At 59.1% G+C, this 15,200-nt stretch overlaps 1 protein-coding gene across 4 annotated transcripts; it reads left to right on the top strand.

Annotated features, from left to right (window-relative positions):
- The first annotated feature begins 72 nt into the window (after positions 1-72).
- On the top strand, positions 73-9,793 carry DCAKD (dephospho-CoA kinase domain containing). 4 transcript variants are annotated; one of them, XM_068418961.1, is made up of 7 exons: positions 73-363; positions 469-489; positions 1,756-1,869; positions 3,875-3,992; positions 5,890-6,093; positions 7,945-8,032; positions 8,522-9,793. In XM_068418961.1, the coding sequence occupies exons 4-7, from the start codon at positions 3,881-3,883 to the stop codon at positions 8,805-8,807; spliced, it is 690 nt and encodes a 229-aa protein (XP_068275062.1). In that variant the 5' UTR covers positions 73-363; positions 469-489; positions 1,756-1,869; positions 3,875-3,880; the 3' UTR covers positions 8,808-9,793. The 4 variants fall into 4 exon arrangements, with proteins under 4 accessions (XP_068275062.1, XP_068275061.1, XP_068275063.1 ...); XM_068418960.1 differs by having other exon boundaries at positions 469-1,072; XM_068418962.1 differs by lacking the exon at positions 469-489.
- The last annotated feature ends 5,407 nt before the right edge of the window (positions 9,794-15,200 follow it).

Raw genomic sequence — 15,200 nt, 5'->3', positions numbered from 1 at the left:
TAGGCGCGCGGGACACTGGGCCGCGCGTGAAGCCGGGCAGAGGGTGAGTGTGTGAGGGCGCCCTGAGGGGACCCGCTCCGGCCCTCGCACCCCGCGGGTGCCGGCCAGGTCCGGCCCGGTGCGGGCGGACCCTCCGGGGCCCGGCCGGCCCTGCTCCGCTCCCCGGCCGGCCCACCGGGTGTCACGCGCTTGGGGCGGCCCTGCCTGACCCCCCCCCAACCGTGTCACAGGCCCCGGGCAGGAGCCATGGGGGCGCCCCGGGCTTGGGGAGGCTCCGGGCCGGGCTCGGGAGCACTGGGCAAGCGCCGTTGTGCAGTTCAGGCCCTGTCTGGTGAAAACTCCCAGCGTGTGGGGCTTGATCCGGTACCAGCCAAAAGGCCTGGGGGGTGGTTCATGGTGGTGGTTGCGATGGTGGCTTATTCCCCACGAAGTAACGACTTATTTTATGATTTTTCCTTTTAATTGCAGCCTCCTCAAGCCAAACACCAGGTCTGTCAGCGCGCCAGGCCCCGCTCAGAGCCGAGGATGGGAGCAGGAGGAGGGCTGGGTGTCGTGCAGTGCTGGAGGACGTGTTTTGCTCTGTCCTCTGACCCCCCGCGTGTGCCAGCTGCACGGCTTGAGGCGAGCGACCCTGTCCGAAACCCAGAGGAGTCGGGACACGAGGGGAAATCTGGGCACCTCAGTCTTCAAAAGCCGCTTCCTTGGGGCTCTGGGTTCCATCTCCCAGGGCACCATTCCTCGCAGCAGGGATAACTCCCGAGTTTTCCAATCTATGGCTCATGTTTCGTCTTTCCCCACGTTTGATTTAGTTGGCGCATTATTCTGGGGGAAAACTGGTTCTGCCTCCTGCCTGTAACATCTGCAGGAACAGGCTGGTCTCTCTACCCTTGTGTACAGTTCAAACCCGAGCTCGTTAAATATTGATACCTCGTACCGTGGATCTTCGATCTGTACAGGCCCTGTGGCAGCACAAGTGTTTTCAAACCCGCTTTGACCGTGGTTTCTAGACTAACCCTTCCAAGTGCTCTTTTACCCCTGCAGTAATTCTTGCAGCAGCCGCCTGCCTGCGGAGGTATGTGACAGAGGGACAGAAATAGCAGGGTTGTTTTTGGGACCAAGTCCCAGCTGAGGCTGGAGGCCAAAGCGTTGGGGTTACTGCAGTTAAAACCCTGTATTTGCTCTACATGGGCAGGAGAGAGAAAAAAATCTCTTTTTAATGTGTTTTTAAAAAACACAAGAATGGAGCCTCCACCCCTGCGAGGCAGCACACTGAAGGCCTGATTCTCCTTGTGCAGCGTTAGCCCTTGCAGGCTGTTAAAAAATCCTGCCAGGGAGGGCTGGGTTTTAACCTGCTACGATAAATAGAGAAAAGCCCCTCTGTTGTGCTTGGAAAAGCTCCCTGTGGGGACCAGGTCCTTCCTGGAGGTTTATGTCAGCCTCCCGAAAAGAACTGATGTTTATTGTAAATGCCCTTTCTGATTCCTTTGGAGTTCCCCCTGGTCGTCGGTCGAGTTAACCCCATCTGTTCACGGGAATAGAGCGTGTTGTGGTGTTGCCGCGGGCTGGCGTCGGCTCTCAGCAGCCCCGAAGCGAACGACTCTGCTGGCTTTTGCTCTAACTCCTGGTTCCTCCCTCGGCTGAATTGCCTCCAGCTGCCAAAGGACTTACCCACCCCCTTCCTCACCCCTAGACTGTGGGCCTGGGTCCTGTTTGTAGGACAGAGTTATAACAAGTGTCTTTTTTTTTTTTTCCTAGCACAAAGGAAGCAGTGCTGTGTTTTAGCCTGTCTTCAGGCCCGTGTTCCTGACTGCTGCCCTTGGGTGCAAAGCGACGTGGTCCCTGTTCGTGGGGGGGCAGTGCCAGCAGGAGGTACCCGGTTCCTGTATGTGCAGAGTTTTTTGGGGCTGGTGGCCGTGGTGTCGGGAGGGAGGTGTGACACCAGAACCAGGTTAGGCAGAGCGATGGTTGCCGAGATCGTTGGGTTTTGGGGTACGGGGCTCGGCGGGAGCTGGGCTGCCCTTCCTCTGGGCAAGAGGGAGCTGAGGGGTGTCTACCAGCAGCCTGTGGCTCCTGGCCAAAGATGACGGAACCAGTTTCTTCTCAGATACAAGGGGCAACAGACATGAGCTGGGGCTTGGGAGCTTCAGGGCCCTCATCTGTGAGGGTGGCGTCACCCTAGATAAGGTGACAGCGAAGCTGGAGGCTCTGTCCTTGGGGAGTTGCAGGACTTGGCTGCACAAAGCCCTGGATGCCCTTGGCTGGGGCTGGTCTTGGTCCGTGGGGGCTGGCGAGGGGATGCTGGGGTCTGTTCCCTGCACTGCCATGGCTGTCCCAGGTCCTGCAGGACTCGTGATTTCCCAGCCTGCCATGGCTGGTGCCTTTTCAGGGCAGCAGATACCACCTCGCCTGTGGGAGTCCCCACTCCTGTCCAGAGCTGCCTCTGCATCACTGAGCCTTTTGGTGAGCAGGCGCAAGCAGGATTTAGAGAGTTGCAGGGTTTGGATTGAGTGGGGAGAGATCTTGGTGCAGAAACAGTGAGAGAAATCGTCTGTTCCGGCTCGGCTGGGGAATTACCGACTCCCTCCCAGGCTCAAGGCCATCAGCAAGCACAGGCTGTGTGTTTAGTGCCATGTTTGTGTCAGCATTAGTGTGGCCAGCAGGACTAGGGCAGGGATCGTCCCCCTGGACTCGGCACTGGTGAGGCCGCACCTTGAATCCTGGGTGCAGTTTTGGGCCCCTCACGACAAGAAAGACCTTGAGGTGCTGGAGCGAGTCCAGAGAAGGGCAACGGAGCTGGGGAAGGGTCTGGAGCACAAGTGTGATGAGGAGCGGCTGAGGGACCTGGGGGTGTTTAGTGTGGAGAAAAGGAGGCTGAGGGGAGACCTTCTCGCTCTCTACAACTGCCTGAAAGGAGGGTGTAGCGAGGGGGGGGTCGGTCTCTTCTCCCAGGTAACAAGCAATGGGACAAGAGGAAACGGCCTCAAGTTGTGCCAGGGGAGGTTTAGATTGGAGATCAGGGACAATGTCTTCCCCGAAAGGGTTGTCAAGCCCTGGCACAGGCTGCCCAGGGCAGTGGTGGAGTCCCCATCCGTGGGGGGATTTAAAAGCCGTGGAGATGTGGTGCTGAGGGCCATGGGTTAGTGGTGGGCTTGGCAGTGCTGGGTTAATGGTTGGACTTGATGATCTTAAAGGTCCTTTCCAACCCAAACGATTGTGTGATTCTGTGTTTACAAGCGAACAGACACAAGGTTGCTGCTCAGAGCCATGATTTCTTGTGTCCATTGGGCTGCCAATGGCAGTGCTGACTTTCAGGTAAGATGTGGCTGTGATTCACTTACTGGTCTCTGTGCTTTGCATCCTGTATTTTTCAGAGGTAGCTGATCTCTTACACCCTGGCTGTAGGGATCAAGCAGGACTCTCCCTCTCAGTCTTTGCATTTCTCACTCCAGGCTGAGATGTTGTCTGAATTCTTCCCCTTTGTCACTGATCCTGGGTCACCCCTGCCAGCCCTGCCAGAAATGTACTCGGATTTAGGGTGCTGGAGATGACACCGTGGCTCAATGGGTGCAGATGCTAAAGAGGAATGAGTTGTGTGGAGCTGGAGGAACTTAGGGCTGGCTTAAGTTGTGCATCCAGTGCTAGCAGGGTCCAGGGGAGCCTCATGTAACCCAACGCTGTTCTTCAGCCTGTAAAACAGGGGGACCCAGCTCAGCGGGCTGCCAAAATCCTCATAAAGTCTCAGTAACACCCTGAGAACGTATGAAAATGAGCTTTGAATGAAGTTGCCTCTTTGGGATAAATATTTGATGGGCACAACGTGAACAAACCAGCCCTGTCCTGGCATGTTTTCATGTTCTTTTTCTTTCCATTTCAGAGCACGATGTTCCTGGTTGGGCTCTCGGGTGGAATAGCGTCGGGGAAGAGCACGGTGGTGGCCGTACTGCGGGAACTGGGCTGTGCTGTGGTTGATGCCGATGTTATTGCCAGAGAGGGTGAGGGGTTTTTTTTGCATGGTTGATCTTTCTCCCTGAGGTTCCCCTGACAACTGGGATTGACGCGGGGAAGCGCAGACGGCAGAGGGTGCTCTGGGTACGTTAGAGAAGTGTTTCCTTCCCATTCCCCAGTCGATGAGGCTGCGTGGAGCAGCTCTCGGGGGATACTGGAACTAGGATATATTTTTAATAAAGAAAAAAAAAATCAGATCTTGCCCTGAGTTTCCCTCTCCTGGAATGTGATGCTTCCCAGCTTTGAAAGCCAACTCCGGGCAAAAGAAATGCGGTTGTCTCTTACACCAGGTTCCCTTGGCCAATCTTATATCCCCCCTAAGCCCCAGGACACCCATCCTGTAACGTGGTGATGTTAGGTGGGATCACTAAGACGCTTGAAAGAGAATTTCCCTCTGTGCTAGCTGTTACGTGGTTGTAAATCCTGAGAGATTGCCCATAAAATTACTTGTGCTTTAATGCACTCAAAAAAAAAATGCTCCAAATATCCCAGATCAGAGGGTGTTGGTCTGTGCTGCAGAGCACACCTGCCTCATGCTGCTCTGGAAATGTGCTGTCCTGATGACAGAAAACACCCAGAAATCCAAATCTGTTGCCTCAGCAGGACTGGAACAGACCCTGCTCTCCCCGATTACCTGCTCGATGCGGGGCGAGACGTTAATCCCTCCGGGTCACCGGGATAACGAGGAGAGCAGCGCTCGCTCCAGGGAAGAGCTGCTGATTTTGTATGCGGAAGGTTCCGGGTCTGCAGCGGAGCGGCGGTGCAGGCGGTGTCATTTTGAAGTGCCTGCGCTTTTCTGTTTGGTGAAGAACTTACCCTGTTAAGCCACTCAAAGCTGGGACGCTCTCAACATTTTATTGCACTGTAATTCCCCTCGAGGTGCAGGAAAATTTGCCGGAGGTGCTAAAAGCCTTCGGAGACGACAGCAAAACACTACAGACACTCAGTGTTGGTTTTCTACCAATCACTTTGTTTTTCTCCAATTCCTTTTTTACGTGTGTTTCTTTACTCTATGGATTTCACCCATCCTGTAAACTGCCTCCATGTGAAATTCCACGGGAGGAAGAAATTGGTCTTAAAGACTTTTATTAGGTTGGCCTGAGGTTACAACCTGTGGCAACGTTCCTGGGTTTTGGAGAGAAAAATCAGATACGGTTTGTTGTTCTCGGGGGTTAGCCTCAGCTTGATCTTAATTATGGTTTTATTACTGCATCCTTTTTGGTGGTGAGTTTTTTTTTGGGGGTGGCTTTAAAATTCTGTGCTCGTGTAATGTCAAAGTCCCTGGAAACACCTATTGGGAATTGATCTCTTTGAAGGTTTTTGTGTTCGTTCTCATGAAGAATTTGGTGATTGAGGCAAAAGACAGTAAAACAAACCCCAGCTGTATTCACCTAACGCTGAAGTTTTCAGCTAAAATAAACCTGACGCTGCTCCTGGTCCCTTTAGGATCTCCCTGCTCGGCTCCTCGCCCTGTGGGAAGCAGCTCAGCCCCGTTCCTGCCCGTGCCGTGGCTGGTAGCTGTCAGTGAGTCCTCCCACCCGCCCCGCTGACATCTAACCCCAAGCAGCAGCACGCACGAGGAGGGTTGTGGCGCTGAATTAATGTTTGCAGGATACTTCGATCTCTCGGGTTTCAGCCCTCAAAGGGACCTTGGGCTGAGAAGGGTTGGGTTTTTTTTGCAGCACTGATGCCAGCTGTCTGCCGGGCTGCGGGGCTGAGCCGCGCCGTCTGGGTTCAGCGTGTGCTGGCAGGCAGATGTGCTGCCTGCCGAGGGGAATGAGCTCGGTTATTTAATGAACGAAACTCATTTGAGGCCATTTGCTGATGCAAACGCCGCCTGTGCTGTAGAGCTGGCTCTAACCTCTGGCTGTTTGATGTTATCAGTGGTGCAGCCCCGATCCAAGGCCTATCGGCAGATCGTGCGTTACTTTGGCACCGAGATCCTCTTGGAGAACGGCGAGATAAATCGTGAAGCTCTAGGAAACATTATCTTCTCCCACGTGGAGAAACGGCAGCTGCTGAACTCCATCACCCACCCGGAGATCCAGAAGGAGATGCTCAAACAGATCTTGAAGTACTTTGTGCTAGGTAAGAGGCCGGGTAGTTCTGGCGTGCCGGCACACCGGGACCCCTGCTCGGGCAGGAGCTGTCCCTGCTCGCTCTGCTTTTGGTTTTAAACTGGGGAGAGGGATGGGGAAGGAGAAACAGAACCAACGTTGAGTGACGGCCTTTGTGCTCGGCCTTTCGTCTCGGCGTTTGGAGGATTCACTCCTGCCTTTCACTGCTGCCCTTCACCACCTTCTTCTGTGGTTTGAAGCATGGCTGTAAGGGCTGAGAAAAGCATTGTGAGGCCTCTGCTGAGATTACTCGCTGGATAATGTCATCCCTTCCGAAATGGCCAAATATTCTTCCCCGTCCCCAACCTCCCCGGCCTTCAATAAAAGCTGCGGAGCCCTTTTAGTCTCGATAAGGTGAGAAATGGGCTGACAGCTGTGGTTTCCAAAGTCCCACTTTTTTTTTTCTCCCCCCCCTTGATAAATATAACAAATACAGCTGTCAAATGTGGTCTAATCAAATGCCAGATAAGATCACCAGCTGTTCCGGAGGTCGCCGTGTAGACAGAAGGACGTCTTAATAGAGTCAGTCTGGTTTCACAGCGCTTATCAAAGCTGAGCCCTGTGACAGCTGAATAGGCCAGTGCCTGGGCACTGCGGGGGCCGTGCTCTGCTGCGGGGCGAGGAGGAGGAGGAGGAGGAGAAAGCACGAAGGAAGCAACAGGCACGAAAACCAGGAGCCACAGATGGAAGTCTTGAACCCGAGGCTGCAGGCTGAGGAGGCGGACGCTGTCCTGCCCCTCGGCGAGAGCACCGGGTGTCTTCAGCGAGCTGCTTTGTCCTCATTAGTCAGGTTTTAATGATTTGGGATAGCTGGATGTTGTCTCTAAGGAATCGCTGTGCAAGGAAAGCTCTTATCGATCAAACCGTAGGGCAGCAAAAAGCCTTTCTGGGCGGAGATGCTGGTAAAATGGTGGCTTGTTGAATGACGATGTCTTTGTCAAGGCTTTTATTGCCCTGGCCAGCTCAGTTAGAGGGTTTGGGTTACAGAGAGGGGACACCAGCGAAACTGGAGAGGTCCCTGCGGCTGCGACACGCGTGAGGCAGCGAGGCCCTCGCTTGCAGCTCTCCCCCACCCTCGCTCGTACCCCGACAGCCCCAAACACTGCTGTCTGCTGGTGCTTGTGAAGGGCAGAGGCACGTGGAAGACCCTGGGGTGGGCTGCGGGGTCTGGGAGGACACAAGTTCTCCTCAGCCGGCTGCTCCGCGTGCTGACGGTGGTTTTAAACCAAACGTGGTTGGTTTTGGTGAGGTTTCAGGCCCTGGGGCTGTGCCTGGAGGCACCTCCGTGTTTCGGTGTCACAGCTGTGAGAGGTTGGCAAGGATTTCCTTGCTCCCCTGGAAAAATGGAACCGTTCAGCTAAAGCTTTCCTTAAAGGGAAGAAAACTGAGCTGGGAAACATGGGCTCAAAGGATGGCAGCCTCGTGGAGTCTTGGAGAGGGAGAGGAGAGCAGGTTCTGCTGGGGGCTCTGCTCCTCTGGAGGGGCCAGCGACGGCGGCGCGACTGCTGCTCTCGCCAGGCAGGCGCAGGCGCTTTCATGTGAGCTGCTCGTTTCAGCTCCTCATTATCTCTCTCCAGCTTCACCTTTGCTCTGAGATCGTCCAGGTTAGGGTTTGTTGGGTTTTTTTTTGCTGGAAACTTGGAACAAAACCATTTTCTGAGCGGGAGGAGGGCAGGCAGGCTCCGCTCTCCTCTTGGCTGCAGTCGTGGAGCTGCAGAGCTCTTCTGTTTGCTTTGCTGGAGCGGGCGCGGTGCAGCGTGAGGGGTTTGGGGATCTCACTGACGCTGTTCCTTGGCTTTGGGGGGTGTTGTCATTTCTGCAGGCTACCGCTACGTCATCCTCGACATCCCTCTGCTCTTCGAGACCAACAGATTGCCCAAGTTTATGAAATACACGGTCGTGGTTTATTGGTAAGTGCCATGTAAACCACGAGGGCCGGGAGGCTGTCACCCCTCTCAGAGGCTGGAGGGGACCGTCGTGTCCCTCTCTCTCTGCTGAGGGTTTAACCACCGCCCTGGGGCGAAGCCTTTCCATGAGCCGCCCCTTTTCTGTAGGCGTGAGAAGCGACACCTTCCTTTATCCTTAGTGTACGAGGGGCTTAGGGAGGTTTCCCCAGAACCTGGCACTGTCATATGGGTGGAAATCTCCATCTTGGAGCCTGTGCTGGGCTGGCTGGGGCAGGGTTTGGGGTGTTACGGGCTGTGGCTGTGCCAAAACACACCGTGGGGTCAGCCTGGGCAGTGCTGCGGGTGCCAGCACCGCTGCTCCGAGCGTGGGTGCCTGCGCCGCGTCCGAAACGAAGCAGGGAGCATCTTTTCCCCCTCACTTCACCCCGACTATTCCCCCTCGTGCCGAGGAGGGCAGACAAACCTCCCCTCTTCCCCCCCTCGCCCCGGCAGCGACCCGCCGACACAGCTCTCCCGGCTGATGAGGAGGAGCGGGTTGTCGCAGGCGGAGGCACAAGCTCGCATCGCTGCCCAGCTGCCGCTGGACGAGAAACGGAAACTGGCCACTCACGTCATCGACAACTCCGGGGACCGGGAGGACACGCGGCGGCAGGTCCTGCGGCTGCACGCCCGTCTGGAGGGCTCCCTGGATTTCCTCTGGGCATGGCTGGCGGCGGGCACGGCTGTAGCCGGGCTAGGAGGGCTGGTGTACCTCCTCCTCCGGCATTTCATCTCTTGATTCACCTTTTTTTTTTTGTCATGGAAGAAACCTGAATTTCCAGGTTTGAAAAGGGCAGTGAAAGGCCACCTCTTTTAATGAGCTTTGCCAGCTGAATGCAGACAGCGGGATGAGGCGGCTCCTCGCGGACTTCCCAAGGTGAACGTCGAGGGGTTGTTTTTTTTTTTTCATGGAATCACAGAACCATTTTGGTTGAAAGGACCTTTAAGCTCATCGAGTCCAACCGTTAACCCAGCACTGCCAAGCCCACCACTAACCCATGGCCCTCAGCACATCTCCACGGCTTTTAAATCCCCCCAGGGATGGGGACTCCACCACTGCCCTGAGCAGCCTGTGCCAGTGCTTGACAACCCTTTCGGGGAAGATGTTTCTCCTGATCTCCAACCTAAACCTCCCCTGAGGGTTTTTCCGACCCCATCTCCTTTCTTCCTGCTCAGGTTCTTACCCACCAGTGAGATGGGACCACTCCCCTTGGGTGGCTGTGACCTGTGGAGGGGCCAAGGTCCCTCATTGTCCCCTCGTGGGTCTGTGCTGTGGGACTTCAGTGAATTTAGCCACTTTAATGGAGAATCTCATCACTGGGGGAGTAGGTGGCCCCTCAGGTCCTGTTTCTGCTAGCAGGTGTCCCCAGGTTGATCCCCTCCTGGCTCGCAGCCCCGGATAATCTGCATTTCAACAGGGATTTCCTCTTCTTTCACATCAATTTAATGGGAATATGTTCAACCCGCCTCATTTCCCCCCTAAAGCACCTCTTTTCCCAGGGGTCAGCGTCCAGCTGGCCGCTCGCCCTCCCTCCTGCCCTCTTATTTCGGCGATCACCACTCATGGCTCACCCTTGGCTTTGGATCTGAGGCTCTGATACATCCCCAGAGCAGGCTGAGACCTAAAACCTGCCTCGTTAAAACTCATTATTGCTGGTGGAGGTTTTCGGGGCGAAGCGGGCGCTGCCTTTTCACGTTGGTTTTAATAAAAAGCGTTAAACAGCACCGGCTCCCCGCGGCTCTGCGGCCGGCGGGCTGCGAGCGCTGCTCTTTTCCTGGCCCGCTCCCAGCTCGTTCCTATGCGGGGCCACGGCTGCGCTCTGTAAAGTTCACCGCACGCAAACAGAGCTGACGAGCTCGGGGTTTTATTTTTTTTCCACCCGGTGCCAATCCCAGGGAGCTCCTCGGAGCGTCGGCTGCTGCCGTGAGCTTCCTTTGGAGCGGGGGGGCCGTGGCTTCATGTCGGCTCCGGGCACCCCACGGCGTGGGTCTGGCTTCCTGGGGTGCGGTCTTGGGACTTGCTGTGGGGTTCTGTGGGCAGCTCTTTACCCCTGTCCTGCTGCCCCCTTTGCCCTGCTGCCACCCCCCCTGTCCTGCTGCCACCCCCTTGTCCCAGCATTTTGAGACACGGGGGTGCTGCCAGCCCCTTCCTGCGTGCTGGTGGTCCCTGGGCTCCTCTGGGATCCTTGAGCTCCGCTCCCCCTTCCCACTCTCCCACTCGGGCTCCTTGGCCCCGCACGCAGGGATGCAGCGGAGCGTCCTCGCTGTCCCCAGCGCCAGCCTTGGGGCTCAGGACCTTTCCCAACGTGTCTCGGCTCTACCCAGCCACCATGTGCCCCTTTTTGGGGCAGGGCACCCTTCCTACCCCCTCCACCCTCCTCTGAGCCCAGCTGGGTGCCCGAGGGTCCCACGTCTCGCTCACCTGGGGACACCTGGTGGTCCCTGTGTGGGTCCAGCCCACCCTGCGCACCCCAACTCTTATCACAAGCAATAACCTTCCTCTGCTTTTTAATCCTCCCTTAATTGCGGCGGTGCCGGGAGGCCCTCGCAACCGGCCATAAATCAGGGCAGGAGCAGGACGGAGATAAGCTCCGGTTGCCTCTGCCTCCCTCTGCGATAAATGGGGCTGCGAGGAGGCCGCGGGGAGGGAGGCGAGAGCGAGACGGGCCTGTAATCGCATTTGGCGCTTGGCTCCGGCCCTGCTGACGTTGGCCGGCCGCTAACGAGCTCAGCGGGGCCGCGGGCACGGGCGGTTCCAGGGGGACGGTGGCGAGACGTGGGGCTGGCTGGGGGGGCTGGGTTGGGGGTACCTGGTGCTCTGGGGGTCGAGCTGCCGCGGAGCTGCCCCAGCGTCACCCCGGCACCCGCAGACCTGCTCAGGTCCCACTCCCGGCCAGTCCCCGGCCAAATCCCCTCGGGGACACGGTGACAGGACACTCCGTGTCCACGGTGGTGGCCATGTGGCTCAGCCCGTGGCTGTCCCCAGCCGCTGACAGATGGCTCCACTCCGTGGGCTGCTGGGTGGCATCAATGGCCGTGGAGGGGACCTGAAGGGCAGCGCAGGGCTGAGACCCCTGCGCTCGTGACACAGGTGTTGCCCCCTCGAGCTGGCTCCATGTGGGCTCCCGTGGGTGCTGGTGGAGGCCCGAGGGTGCTGCGCCACGTCCCCCTGGCCCTGCCACGTCCCACCAGCACCGCCACATCCCTCTGGCCCTGCCATGTCCCCCCAGCACCACCACGTACCCCCAGCCCTGCCATGTCCCCCCAGCACCACCACGTCCCCCCGACCCCCCGTGCTGAGGCCGCCCCAACTCGCCGCGCCTCCCGCCATCGATGGGGCAGCGTCAGGAGCAGCCGCTCGCCGCGGCCCCTCCGTCCCCTGGCACCAGGGGGGCTGGCGGGGGGGGGCCCGGCCCTGCACAAGCCAAATATTTAACTGCTGCAAATTGGCGGCTGGATCGATCACACTGCGGCTGTCGGGGGCTCGTGACAGGCGGCCACCCCTCCTGCTGCACCCCCTCCTGCTGCACCCCCTCCTTGGTGCACCCCTTCCCCAGATCACCCCCACCCTGGTGTACCCCGTCCCTGGCGCACCCCTTCCTTGGAGCACCCCCTACCCTGGTGTACCCTGTACCTGGAGCACCCCCTCCTCAGTGCACCCCTTCCCCAGAGCCCCCCCTCTTTGGAGCACCCCCTTCCCTGGAGCACCCCTTCCACAGAGCACCCCCTCCTGGTGCACCCTCAGTGCACCCCATCCCTGGAGCACCCCCACCTTGATGTACCCTGTACCTGGAGCACCCACTCCTCAGAGCACCCCATCCCCAGTGCACCTGCTTCCCAGTGTACCCCATCCCTGGAGCACCCCTTCCCCAGGCTGCCCCTTTCTTGGAGCACCCCATCCCCAGGGTACCCCCTTCCCAGTGCACCCCTTCCCCGGAGCACCCTTTCCACAGAGCACCCTGTCCTGGTGCACCCCCGAGTGCACCCGCTCCCCAGGGTACCCCTTCTCTGGAGCACCCTTTCCACAGAGCACCCCCTCCTGGAGCCCCCCAGGTGCACCCACTCCCCAGTGCACCCTATTCCTGGAGCACCCCTTTCCCAGAGCCCCCACTCCCTGGTGTACCCCATATTTGGAGCACACCCTCCTCAGTGCAACCCCTCCCTGCTGCACCCCCTCCCCAGCACCCATCACGGGGCACCCACCGGGTAGGTGGTGGGCAGTGCAGGGTGTCCTGGAGCTGGCAGGTCCCCCCCCTCCATGGGGCTATAGGGACAGGGTGACATCCCCCAGTGGGGACTGTCCCCAAGGGTGGGCTGGGTGGGGACCCCAACACCCAGGAGAGATGGACCCCGGGGTGGGGTGGGGGGACAGGCAGAGGGGGCTGGGTGTGGTGTCACCGCATGGCAGCAGTGTCACTGGTGTCACTGCATGGCCGCCGGTGTCACAGGTGTCACCGTCCCTGCGTGGTCCCTGGGGTATGGCACGGTGCCACTGTCACTGCACAGCCCCCCAGTGTCACAGGTGTCACCGTCCCTGCGTGGTCCCTGGGGTATGGCACAGCGTCACTGTCACTGCACGGCCCCCCGGGACGTCACACAGTGTCACCGTGGCTGCACGGTCCCACTCGTGTCACGCTGCTGCTGCGCAGCCCTGCGGTGTTGCACAGCCTCACGGTTGCTCCCTGGGGTGTCACACGGTGTCACTGTCACCGCGCAGTGCTCAGGGTGTCACTGTCACCGCGGAGCTGCCGATTGCCACGCAGTGTCACCGCGGCTCCCGTGGGCTGTCACGCAGGGTCACCGTCAGTGCCTGGTGCACGGGGTGTCACACAGCGCTGTGTCACCGGATGGCCCACGCGGTGTCACCCAGTGTCACCGTCACCGCCGTCCCGCAGTGTATCACCCAGTGTCGCCGTCACTGCATGGCCTGGGGTGTCACACACCGTCACTGCGCAGGATACTCCCCAGTGCCACCCCATGGGCTGTCACCCAGTGTCACCCCCTGTCCCTCCCAGCCGTGGGGCACCCTGGGGACAGCACAGGAGGTCCCCGCTAACCCCAGCCCACGTCCCCCTGGGGGGACACGTCCCCGAGACTGTCCCCTCCTCCCACCTGCTGCCAGGCGAGAAGCCGCTTCCCGTCACTCACCAGCCGGCCTCGTCAGCCGGGCGCTAATTAAGGGACGGTGTTGGCAGCCCTTAATTGCCACGCAGCAGGAGGGTGGCGGGCCCCGCCGCGTCCCTAATGAGCGGCAGCGTGACAGGGACGGGGACGGGGACAGGGACAGGGAGGGATGTGCCACCCCCACCTGCCTGCGGCTGGGCGCAAGGGACGGTCCCCGGTGTTGGGCTGGGATGTGCTGGAACGTCCTTGTCCCCAGGGCCAGGGCTACCCCAGCCGGCTGGCCAGCGAGCCCCCTGGGTCACCTGGCTAGCCACCAGCCAACTGGTCAACTGGCCACCTAACCGGCCAGCTAGCCAGACAGCCTGTTGGTCAACTGGCCAGCCAACCAGCCAGCTAGCCTAATAGCCTGTTGGCCAACTGGCCACCCAACCGGCCAGCTAGTCAAACAGCCTGTTGGCCAACTGGCCACCCAACCGGCCAGCTAGCCAGACAGCATGTTGGTCAACTGGCCAGCCAACCAGCCAGCTAGCCAAATAGCCTGTTGGCCAACTGGCCACCCAATCGGCCAGCTAGCCAAACAACCTGTTGGCCAACTGGCCACCCAACTGGCCAGCTAGCCAGACAGCCTGTTGGTCAACTGGCCAGCCAACCAGCCAGCTAGCCAAATAGCCTGTTGGCCAACTGGCCACCCAACCGGCCAGCTAGTCAAACAGCCTGTTGGCCAACTGGCCACCCAACCGGCCAGCTAGCCAGACAACCTGTTGGTCAACTGGCCACCCAATCAGGCAGCTAGCCAACTAGCCTATTGGTCAACTGGCCAGCCAACTGGCCAGCTAGCCAACCAACCAGCCAGCCAGCCAACCCACCACCTAGCCATCTAGCCAGCCAGCCAACTGGCTAGCCATCTACCAATAAGCCAACCAGCTAGTTGGTCAACTAGCTAGTCCACTGCCAGCTAGCCAATCAGCTACCAACCACCCAGCCTGCCACCTGACCAGCTAGCTAGCCAACCAGCCATCTGGCTGGCCTTCAAGCCAACCAGCCAGTTGCTACCTGCCAACCAGCCATCTAGCCATGCGGCTAGCCAGGCAGCCAACTGGCCAACTCTCTAGCCAAGCGAGCAACCAGCTAACGAGACATCCATGCATCCAGCCAGCCAGCTAGCCACGTGGCCACCAGCCATCCACCCAAAGGGCCAGCCAGCCAACAAGCCAGTGGTCAGGCAGCCAACCAGGAGCACCATCTGCCCACGTCCAGCCGGGCGCTGGGACCTGCCCTGCCCTCACGTCTGCCCTGCAGCCCCCTCCCCGCGTGTCCCTCATCTCCTGGGCCATGTGTGGAGTGGGGACATCTCTGGGTGGCTGCGCCTGCCCCGGTCCCCTCCCTGCTGCCCCGCTGAGCCCTGACACACTCGTCACAGCAAGTGGGCACTGGGCATCTCCCAGCCCATCCCTGGCCAGAGGCACCTCCAGCCCTGGGGTTTTTGAGCCCATTTTCTCCCCAGCCTGGCACCAAGAGGTCAGTGTTGGCTCCTGCTGGGACCGTCTCCACCTCGGCGTCGGTCCACGGGGCCTTCTCCTGCTCCCACGTGCTGGTGCCACATCTCCCCGGGGTTCCTCAGCCTGTAAAACAGCTCATTAATTCCTCCTTTTAATTGTCTCCGCCTTCCAATGAGGTGATGGTGGTGTCCTTTCATAGGGATGGAAGTGACGCAGGTGTGGAGTTGTGTGGCTGGGGTGGGTGGTGTCTCCCCCTTGGAACCAGGGGATGAACTGGACAGGAGTTCCCAGCCTGGTCCTCCTGCCTTTCTCCTGGGGGGGAGTTGGCTGGATGGGTGGATGGAGGATGGATGGATGGATGGATGGATGGATGATGATGGATGGATGGGTGGGTGGATGGATGGAGGATGATGGAGGATGGGTGGAGGATGGATGGATGGATGGATGGGTAGAGGATGGATGGGTGGATGGATGGATGGGTGGACGATGGAGGATGGATCGGTGGATAG

This window comes from Nyctibius grandis, chromosome 26, assembly GCF_013368605.1.
Source record: "Nyctibius grandis isolate bNycGra1 chromosome 26, bNycGra1.pri, whole genome shotgun sequence".
Taxonomy (NCBI): Eukaryota; Metazoa; Chordata; class Aves; order Nyctibiiformes; family Nyctibiidae; genus Nyctibius; species Nyctibius grandis.
Note: the sequence above shows the minus strand (reverse complement) of the source record. Positions and strands in the feature narration are given on the sequence as shown.

What these genes read in the sequence shown, in the direction of transcription:
- DCAKD (XM_068418962.1), top strand. Translation starts at nt 3,881, where the DNA reads ATGTTCCTGGTTGGGCTCTCGGGTGGAATAGCGTCGGGGAAGAGCACG. An exon ending in CTTGAAGTACTTTGTGCTAG is followed by an intron (nt 6,094 to 7,944) that starts GTAAGAGGCCGG and finishes TCATTTCTGCAG; the next exon opens with GCTACCGCTACGTCATCCTC. An exon ending in TACACGGTCGTGGTTTATTG is followed by an intron (nt 8,033 to 8,521) that starts GTAAGTGCCATG and finishes TCGCCCCGGCAG; the next exon opens with CGACCCGCCGACACAGCTCT.